The sequence below is a fragment of the Pocillopora damicornis genome, chromosome 1, assembly GCF_964200805.1.
Source record: "Pocillopora damicornis chromosome 1, jaPocDami1.2, whole genome shotgun sequence".
In the NCBI taxonomy this organism is placed as follows: Eukaryota; Metazoa; Cnidaria; class Anthozoa; order Scleractinia; family Pocilloporidae; genus Pocillopora; species Pocillopora damicornis.
This window is the reverse complement of record NC_142670.1, coordinates 12,516,638-12,527,325: the sequence shown is the minus strand read 5'-3', so window position 1 is coordinate 12,527,325 and position 10,688 is coordinate 12,516,638. Positions and strand designations below refer to the sequence as shown.

Sequence of the window (10,688 nt, the reverse complement as noted above, 5' to 3'; positions counted from 1 at the left end):
CGTACATTATTATTTATTATTCTTAGTATCTCCACGCTCATGGAATAATTTATTATTTAGTCCAGAATATTCCCCAGCCCTAGCTGCGATGTATTTAGTTATTCGAAGCTTGGAGCGTTTTGACCTATCACATTTGAGTGGTGTAGAGAGAAATGTACTTATACATTTAGATTAAATTTATTTTTTTACCTCTTTTGTCTTAATCGGACGTTTCTTCATCCATGTTTATTTATAAACGAGTATGACGTAACCTAGACTGTTGTAAACTGTGAGGCACATCTACGGAATCGACTCCTTCTCTTACTTGTTGGAATTCCTTTGCGATGCTACGTCTCCGCAATAGCTATAATTGAAAACTGGGCCTATTGAAATATTCCGCATTTCTGTCGCTAAGCTTTTTCCTTTAAATTGTATACTCTGTGTAAAAGTTCTTGTTTAATTATGTGTGCCGAGTAGTTTATAATCTCTTAGTTTACGTCATTTCCGCCCAACATTGTCCCAATTTAATTCCAAGTTAGTCGATGTGTTTTCAATTCAAAACGTTACTCCTGTCTTAGAAATGCAAAAAATAAATGGGTAAATGCAACTGATCCACAAAAGATCCAGTTATAAGGGTTTTTTTTTGTTCTTTTTAAATGAGCTGTTTATCTATTCAAACATTTACGTATTCATCTATTTGTTCATTAAACAACAACTTTGAATGTCAGCGCTACCTGCTAAGACTATTAGTATTACTTGTTATTGAAGAAATGTAAAATGGTTTCCGTCTTTACATAGCCTGATGTAAACACGCGGGAGGTTGGGAGAACGCTCGATAAGCGTGGGAAACCACGACGCAAAGCGGAGTGGTTTCCAGCTTATCAAGTTTACATATCAGATTACTATTTGAATTATTTTATAAAATACGATTTCAACGACAGAAAGAGCAATATCTACAAACAAACCCAACTAATTTATTAAACAACTTGTCATATCCTTACCAAGGAGAGACTCTTAAAGGAAGTAGAATAATTATCCTTATATAAACTGATTGAGCCCACCACAAAATACTTCTTAGCTCACCACTGACACAATATCACAGTTGTCTCTAATCTAACTCGAGATTAACAATCTTCCATAGTAGCTCTCCCTCGGTATACTTTTTTGAAAAGCCTCACAGGAGAATATGGCAACCTCTTCCACTTTTTTGTTTTAGTTTTTTATTTTTTGAGAGTAGTCGTCTTCCCCTGTTGGCTGCGACAAATTGGTCATCTTCTTTATGACTCGAACGAGTATCAAGATGTTGAGCTGAAGAATGTAATAGAAATAAATTGATTATTTAGATTTGGTTATCGAATGGCCAAAACAGGAGAGGATCCTTGCCAAAGACGTTACTAGTTTGGTAACAAGTGTTGGATGAAGAGTCATTTGCAGGGAATAGAACCCCAAACTGGGGGACCTAGATTATGAGCTTCGATTCTCTGACGATGAGCCAAAGAATCTCGAACTTAAGTGTCTAAACCGAGTGAACTATGCAAAGTGAATCCTTATGTTAAATTATATAAACATAATAAACCTGCTCCTTTCATCTTGCTCAATGTTTTTTTTAACCATTTTTGCGCGACAAAATATCAATGTGAAACAGTGAGAAAACATCAACAAAGAAGGAGAATATTTTTTTATACTATGTAGCAAAAGTTGGAGAATTTATAAAGCTATCCTATGCCTGTTAAGATATCAATAGGTAAAAATTGACCAGCATCCCCGCAAACAGCGGCTACGTCCAAAGTTTTTTGTGAGTAAATAGGAAAAGAAAAATGTTGTGCGGGGTCATTTCATAAATACTTAACTCGCTTTTAAAGAGCAGAGACAAAATATTTGGCAGCAATTAGTACAGGTATACCAATCACAATCACCAACACTAATCATAAACTCAATGAAAGCTACATAGGCGACGAATATCCAGATGAGGTTGTTAATCGAGGAAAGTCAGCAGCTAAACTCGAAGAAGTGAAGGAAAAGAAAGACAAATTTTCAGCAAATGAAATGATACCGATTTAAAAATATATACAAAAACAAAGCAAAGAATTAAATGCAACAAATTAAAAGGAGAAGAGCAAGAACAAACCCTTGAGTTTTTTTTTCCCCACTACTTATCACTCGTATAGCTTTGTAACCCTTCCTTTTTTTCCAGTAGCGATGCCAAGTAAAATGGCCACCAACATCACTGGAGGACCTACCCACAAAGAAAGGAGAGAAATCGAAACACTTAACTGCATGACAACACCATATTTGGCGATCCGAAAGCATGATTACAGTTTCCAGTGCATGTCGTAAAATAATGAACTTACCCCATGAGATGACGTGATACATGTACATTTTGGTGTTGATGTTGTAAACTTTCACAACGAAGAAGTAGAGATCAATTCCCTCAATCAGCATCCAATGGAAAGCGGCCATCAAGAAATATTGTATCAGAGCTGCTATTGTAACACAGGCAGCCTGTGGAAAGAAAGAGTTTTCGTATAATTCTTCATATGGGTGAGCATGTGAAAGGCATGTAAAAAATTTCATTCTTTCTAATGAATGTGTTTACAAACCTTTCATCTAGTTCTTGAAGCCTACGGGCGAAAAGTTTGGACTCTTGCATGCTCTCTGGAGCTTCAACGCTGATCCGTCAATGAACGCGAATTTTAACTTCGGCCCCACTGCAGGGCATTTTTAAATGTCTTCTCTGTTAGCCTTTTGTCCAGACTTCCAACGGTGAAGCCGTACGACTACTTCTCAGTCCAAACTGCATATCATTTTTTTCTTAAATACCAGGCCTGGATACAGTGGCCCATGTATTTGGGCACCACGGTCTCCTTGGCTTTTCCAATTTCGAGCAACAAGTTTTAAGTATTAAAATTTCTGGGCACAATTTTGCCGAGGAAATAAATTTGTTTAGTTTCTTAGCTACTCCCTACAGGTTTATGAAAAGCAATCCTCAACATTAGTATTGTGATATTATCATATCATTTTAAATTAATGTGTAATGATACTTTACCTAATGCAAGTGCACTCGCTATTTCTTTGTCTGTATTGATGTCCACTAGAGACTTCGGAAACTTTAATATCACACTCTTTTCAGGCTTTAAGATGTCAATCAGACTCGCCGAGCGGTGTACGAACACGACCGAATGCAGGGGAAGAAACACTGATTGTATTGACGAGTGGCGTAACAGCAATCAATCGAGTTTCCCATAATGAGATAATGGACTACTAGAAAATAGAAAAAGTAAAAAAGTGAATAACGAACAACTTTTATGAATCAAAAAGAACAATTGATAATATTTAGATGTAACCAAGTATAAAAGCAGAGCTGCAGGGGGTTTATTACTGTACAGCCCTTTACCTCATTAAAACCAATCACTGGCTGTCAAATAATTTATTCATGGAAAACTAGGAAGGAGCATTAATCATGTAGAGGGGGACATGCAGTCAAGGGCTTTTCAGAGGTTGGAGGGCAGCTTTCCTTTATTCATATAAGAAATGAGACGGTCATCTTCTTATGCAAGTTCCGTGGATAATGAGAGTGAATGATAATGACTGGCTAGATAATTTACGTAAATAGCAAGTAAAGGATTAAAAGCAGGACATTTTAAAATTATTGACGGAAAGCTTCCTCAGTGAACAAATCCATTGGATTAAAGCAGTTATGAAAGACCAAGTAAAAACTGGGAACATTGACAAAGCGATGTTGGAATTTTTCGGTCTGAAGCGAAGATAAAAAAAAAAACTTCGTTGCCTCGATTCAAGCCTTCTGCGCGCTATTTATTTCTTATTTAGTGCATAGAGAGATAAATCTGTACTCGAGCCACGATGCCTATCCAGCAACAGCGTATTCTTGTTTCTGTAGCGTGAAGTGACGAGAAGTATTGCAATTCTCCCCTTGGCCGGAATGCTCGTCCGTGACATGTTCCTCCCCTCCTCCCCCCACCCAACCCCTTGCTCAGCATTTCGTCAGGTTGTTCTGTCAGTTCGCCGGTACCCATTAAACTCCAAGATGAAGCGAGGCACCGTGAGGATAAAGAGTCTTGCACAAGAACAGAACGCAATACGTGAGAAATTTTAGTGCGAACTCTGCAGTGGTAAATGGATGCCTCGTCTCTGTCTCAATATAATTTTTTGGATGGTTGGATCGAGAAGGTCCCATTTGTCTCACACAAAAGAGGATCAACTGGTAGCTGAATCAGTTTCATTCCGATTGTGCAGCTGGATGGAGCTCCAAATGGGAACTTATATAAATTTCTTTCTGGATTCCGTTCTCATAATAAGGCGAATTTTGGCGATTTCATATTTTTTAAATATTTTTTTTTTCACAGAAGACGGCTAAAAAATATACAAAGCTTTAAAACGCACGTGCTGAGCTCCTAGGCCATTAAATCTCTTGTTTTACCAAGTCGTCGCCGCAGTGGATTAGAGACCTTAAGCAAACCACGACGACGGCGGAAACGGGGACGTAGCAAAACAAAAAATATAATGAGCAGAACAATAGCGATGGAATGCAGAGTTAGGGAAACTGAGGCTTATGGAGGAGAGAGAATCATGAGCGTAGCCGTGAACCACGCAGTAAGCTCGAATTAAATGTCAGACGAGATGTAACCTTCAAGCTAACTCTTCCTTTTGCAGTTGTTTTTTCGTTCAGTCAGCGGAAAACAAAACGGCGTCGCTCGAATAAAGAAATCGCAAGGGTCTGCCTCCTCTTCTCGTGTTAACGGAGGTTTGTTTTTCTTTTGAGGGAAAAAATAGAGCAAGTAGTCAATTACCCTCATTCATCGTTTTCAAATAAATCAGCTGCGTATTCATTGCCGAAATTTAAAAAAAAACAGTCTCTTGGAAAAGTTCAACTTGAGCTATTAGGCTAGCTTACACTGCAAGCACATTTTCAACTAGTTTCTTTTTTTTATAATTTTGCCGTAGTTCATTGTTACAATGGTTTCCCTTGAGCTACACGGCTAGATCATGCTACCATAACATTTGGACGTGATTTTGAAAGAAAGGACAACATCAAGAACCACATCGCTTAAAGATTTCATTATGCTGCGATCGGGAATTTTAAGACTTAATTGTCTTCATTCAAAACATCAGAAGTTTCTCGTGACTACCGAATTCCCTAGCAGTCGAAAAACTACGAGAAATAGCCTCATATTTAATAAACAATCTCAGTCGCTGTGACCGCATAAGTCGAAATACCTGCTGAAATGATCATATTTTAAATCAGTCAGGAGAGATTTATTTGGAAAGAAATGTAGCTGTGATTTCCACCTCTGAGAGAAATTATTAAACTATCCCAGGCATGTCAGAAGTATCTAAGATGTCTAGCAAAATAAATTAGGACGGATAGTTTTGTGTTTGACTTTTTTTATATTTAGAGACTGCGTGAGACCTTTCTACGGCAAGGGATTAGATTGTTATAATCTTAAACACAATTTTGAATTGTGCTGCGCTGAAGCCGAGAATCTCAAATTTCTTTCTAGCGAAAAGACGATTTTTCGAAATGAAACTTACCTCATTCAGCTAATAATGAAAGTGTTGTAACCGAGAGCATCTTAACAACCGTCAGCCAACTGATCAGGAGTGCCCTCGATTGTTTTCACTTTGTAAACAGTTTGCAGCTTTTGAGTGTCAATGTTGTAGCTTCGTATTTGCGTAGGTGATTACGTTAACCTCTGGTCGTGTGCGATGACTGCCGAATTGGTTACCCGACAACGTGTCAACAAAAGACAAAACATCCAGCTTTGGGAAATAAACAAACTGACTCGCGTTCCAGTTTTCAAAAACCTTTTTATTTATAATCAACGAGAAGATATTATAGGTAATATTTGCTGAAATTACACCGCGTTTTCTTTGCCAATGGACCATAACAGATTACACACCTGACACAATAGAATATATTTGCCATAGGATTGTATTTTGAATGTACAATGAGGGTCTGGATGGGGTTTAGTGTCAAGTGTTATTTGGCCGTTTTTTTTAATGTTTAGTGTTAAAATGGGTAAAATTTTAATGTTAAGCGTTTAAAAAAAGTTTAGTGTTAAGTGTTAAAAGGTATTAGAACAGCTATTTCACTCAATAAAGGTCAATAAAAGTTTTACAGAGAAAGCAATAATATTAGAAAAAAGGACTAAGATTTGTTCAAACTTAGCTCTTATGATAAAGGCGTGCAAACTAGAAACAAAAGGAGAAGAGTCTGCGCAGAACTAACCGAACTGGTCAGCATGCATACTTTGTACTCATGCGCATAAGTTCTGTAGACATTCTGTGGTCAGCGGTTTTTCAGCAGACTTCTGCATGCAAAATGGCCGCCTCGTCCGCATCGGCGGGAATTGCGGAAGTATTGATCAGCTTTTATAGATGTGGCGAGGAAGATGCTTTTGAGAGACATCGCAGTAGAATTCCAATCGGTATAGACCAAAGAAATCCTCAAAATCTATACAAGACACAGCTAAGACCTTGCAAACTTGCCAAATGTGTTTGAAGCTCCAGGCGTCTGTAAGTCAAATTGTATCAAATGACATGCCCTCTTGCTTTAGCAGCTGTGATGAGTGTCTTAAGCTCAAATCTGTTTGCTCAGCCTGTAAATAAAATGGCCAGGTCTCACACATTCCTTCCTTAAGGGCTTGTAACCGGTGTTTAGAAAAAGGACTAAAGTGTAACAGGTTTCTTGCTGCAACGGTAATTACCGATTGTGAAGAGTGTAACAAGAAGGCGTTGTCAAATCTACACTCTATGGCCGAAGATGGTACATTACCTATTGAACTTTCGCTTCTTGTCGCCCTGCCAGATGTGGTTCATCTTGGCAAGAGTATGAAATGCAGCTGGGCCAACTGGTTCATTGATCTTGAGGGCGCGAAGAGTAGTCTAGTTCTAATTCGAACACTCCGCGATTCTGCTGGCCCTGATGTACGTAAGAAGTTACGAAAAATGCTGACCCTGGACTGCGTAAGGAATAAAGATCGGATGGCTGTAGAACCTATCGTGCGCCTTACTAGAACCTCGGTACTAGAGGTACTGAGAGGAATAAGTTTGGTCGTCCACACAATAGTTCCAGAAAAGTATCGCTTTTGGAAATCCAATCAGAGTGGGATATGCAAAAGACCCATTGCGATTGAAAGTGGGGCTCAAGGAAAAGTGCTTGTGTTAGACTATGACTTCGAATCTCAAGAGGCTCGTCTCGTGGAATTACGTTTGCATCAACCAGTTGATGTTCACGTTCGGAAAGAGACATTCAAGGATGCAAGGGACCTTTGTTTTACCAGTGGTATAGTTTTCGTTTCTGAAAGAGGATCTGGGGCAATCCGTGTTATTGACTTGGAAGGCAAAGTACGTTTAAAGCCGGAGGGCCTGAAATCGCGAGCAGAACTACTTTCACAGCTGAGTCGTTTTAGTTTATCACAGGATGGCACAGTGCCAATTCTTCGGAAGCGACTCGCGACACATTTAAAAGCTTTAGCTGCACAAGTTAAGAACCCAGAAATCATCCAGCTTAACACGCCTTTAGTAAAACCAACGTCAATTTGTGTGGCGAGTACAGACATCCTTTTGTGTGCGGATGACGAGCACCAAAGGATTATTCAGTTGGAAGTAAGCTGCAATGGAGTTGCTGTCGTTGGTACTAGCATGCGAGAAATACATTATCCCGATGGCGTTTCCAGTATTGAATCTCTTTGTGTGTGGAGAGGGTCCGCATACTTGGCTGCATCTGGTAATGCAGGTGGGTTATACGATTGTGACCTGGCAAATTCAAACGTCAAACAGCTCCTGCAGAATTCGTCCGATTCATGCAGTGAAATCAAGAGGCTGTGTCATTATGGCGACGTAATTGTGTTCACTGACATCGTAGATAGGAAAGTTAAGACCTTCGATCCGAAAACCTCAACTGTTAAAACATTGATGGGCACTGGAAAAGAAGGAACTAATGATGGAACTGGTGAAACCCGTACCTTTGCGCAAGTCCACGGAATATGCAGTTTCCAGAATACTATATTGGTGTCGGACGTAGCTGCTGGAACGGTAAAAATAGTTTCACCGCTTACTGGGACAGTGTCCTTTCTTCAAGCCCTTGGGAAGCTGTACGACAGTTTTGGAATTGGTGCTCATACCGTAGACGCAGTATCACTATCCCTTCAAGATGCTGTGAACAATGTTTCATCAGTGAACGAATATATTAAAAGCACAGTTGCTACAGTTAAACAGCACTACAACATGAAAGAAGCAGCAGCAACAAATGGTCCCCAAGGAACTATGTCAAAGAAAACTCAAGTCTCGTTAGAACTCCTTGAACAAGGTATGGCACGACTGCAAAATAACTTGAAGAACATAAATGAGGATTATGTTGGTGACGTTGACCTCCGTACATTACTGACCACTATAGTTGAAAACCTTCATGCAGTCTCCCACTTCAAAAACGAGACTTTTACAGCTTTACAGTATGCTCGAGACTTTGGAACAATTGCAAAAGAATCATTAAAAAGAACAACAAAATGGAGTGCCAAATACTTTACACATGACAAATCGTTTTATCCAGTTCCAACATCTAGTATGGAGTTTGCAGATGTTGAAGTGATGAAGTCTCCAACAGCTGCAAGGATAGATCCTCTAATTGAAGTAGCGATGAAGGAGTTGGTGGATAAATTTCGTCCCGTGAGGCAGAGAACAGTGCGCAGTGAAACCACAAAAGACAAAGCCGGAGCTCTCCCACCAGCAGTGTATTACACTCAACCTCCTCATACCAAAGTAATGTTCCACAACGACCCAACTGTTGAAGGAGAAGTAATGGAACAAATTACTCCGCATATCATAGATGACGATGGGGACTCGCACGCACCCAGTATCACGTTTGTGGACGATAGCACTATTGAAATAGTTGCTGTTGTTGAAGTGCCAGATCAAGAGGATGAATACGACACCGACTCAGGCACCGATGTGGATGATGACGATCACGACTCCTACCCCCACACAACAACACTCACCAGGTCCGGGCGCGCCATTCGCGCTCATTTTCGCCTTGACTTGTAGAGTTTGCACTATCGGGTCTGCGCATATACATTACCTTGTGATGAATCTGTGATCAAGAGTTAATTGCATAACAACCCGTAAATAGCGCCACCTTGGACCCTGGAAAGCAAACGATGAAGAGGTAGACCTAAAGAGACTTGGAAACAAACCGTAAAGAAGGAAAGGGGGAGTTTAGATTCAAGGCTTGCTTGCTGCTAATACATGTGCTAAGAAACAAGAGGATGGCTAGTGAGGATGCAACAGCCTTTTCCCGGTAGGTAAAAGGAGCATGATGATGATTAAATAAACAAATTGTTCAAATGAAAGTTTGCGAAAGTGTGATAACGACAGAGGAAAATTTTAATTGTTAAGCATAATGTACCCTTCTGCAGAGAAATAGTCTCCAATGATTTTCCATGATAGAGACATAAACAATGAACAACACAAAATTGCAATCAAAATGACACAGTATGTAAATCAATTGTAGCTGATTCCATATTGGATGCCCGCGTTTATCGTTATCAGTATCTGGCGCATTTTTTAGCCGTTTCTCGTTACATTTGTATCAATTTTAGTGTTTCAGAGAATTTTTTAGTGTTAGATGTTAAACAGCCCAAAATTTTAATGTTTGATGTTATAGAAGGTAAAATTTTAGTGTTTAGTGTTTTCGAGATACCCCCATCCAGACCCTCTACAATTAGTCAACACGATGAATTTAGAAGCGTTAACTATCAAATAATATTGAGAAGGTTTTAAACATTACTCACAGAGGAATCCATATTTTAAAACCACCTTTATAAAGAGAGAATCAAACAATGAATTAGTCGAGAGGTAAAGGTATTGATGCTGATAGTAAGTATGATTGTTTGGATAAGTGATCTATTTAAGTGATCACTAATTTTTCATCTGACTTCCTCTCCGCGAGACATGAAATTAGTGCCAATCACTTTCATGGACATTAGCTCTTTTCAGGACAATACGTGCTTCTTGATCGACCGTTCTTTCTAACTTTATGCAGTTTCTACCGCGAACATTTCTTCTTGTCAAGCAGCTGGAAGTTCAAAATCAACGAGTGTTATCGACGACACTGAACAATATGGAAGCCACGGATAAATGGTCCAAGGTATTACTGCTTTTTTCTCCGAAACTTTACCGACTTCTAGTTTAAGCAATCCTCTTTGAAAGTGATGGTATATTGTAAAGTGGCACCCGAGTTTATAAAGCAGTACCTAAAAGTTTCATTTTAATCTCGTATCGTAACCAAGTGTTGATATCTCTGACCATGTTCAAGCCATTTGCATAAATCTCAGACATACCTCAATCGTCTCTTGACGTCATTTAAGGACTGAGTAACATTAGCTGGCTAATTAGTGGTTGACTTAAAAATTAAAAGAAGACATGTCAGAAATATTATATGATCATTACATTATGGTGAGCCTGGGAGAGAAATCAACTGCCCTTAGCAAAACAACCCAGATGCGTAACTATAGCGCGTGAGTGCATCAAAAAACAGGGGGGAGGGGAGGGGCGGGGATGAAGCACTAGAAAGAATATCACCCCCTTTCTTTGCCAGAGTGATTAAAGTAACAATTTTTGAAATGAAAAAAATCTACTCCAGACACCCTGAAGTAGGACACTTCCCTTCCCCTGTTAAAGAATTCTGCTAGCAG

At 39.3% G+C, this 10,688-nt stretch overlaps 1 protein-coding gene and 1 long non-coding RNA gene across 2 annotated transcripts; one reads left to right on the top strand and one right to left on the bottom strand.

Annotated features, from left to right (window-relative positions):
• Nucleotides 1-933: 933 nt before the first annotated feature.
• Nucleotides 934-2,668, bottom strand: LOC149052047 (uncharacterized). Its single transcript, XR_016181499.1, has 2 exons — nt 2,331-2,668; nt 934-2,215 (listed from the first exon to the last, which is right to left on the bottom strand). It is a non-coding gene; the product is annotated as an uncharacterized LOC149052047 (long non-coding RNA).
• A 4,907-nt stretch (nt 2,669-7,575) lies between these two features.
• Nucleotides 7,576-9,705, top strand: LOC149052046 (uncharacterized). Its single transcript, XM_089214535.1, has one exon. The coding sequence runs from the start codon at nt 7,642-7,644 to the stop codon at nt 9,037-9,039; it is 1,398 nt and encodes a 465-aa protein (XP_089070661.1). The 5' UTR covers nt 7,576-7,641; the 3' UTR covers nt 9,040-9,705.
• Nucleotides 9,706-10,688: the final 983 nt, after the last annotated feature.

What these genes read in the sequence shown, in the direction of transcription:
- LOC149052046 (XM_089214535.1), top strand. Translation starts at nt 7,642, where the DNA reads ATGCGAGAAATACATTATCCCGATGGCGTTTCCAGTATTGAATCTCTT.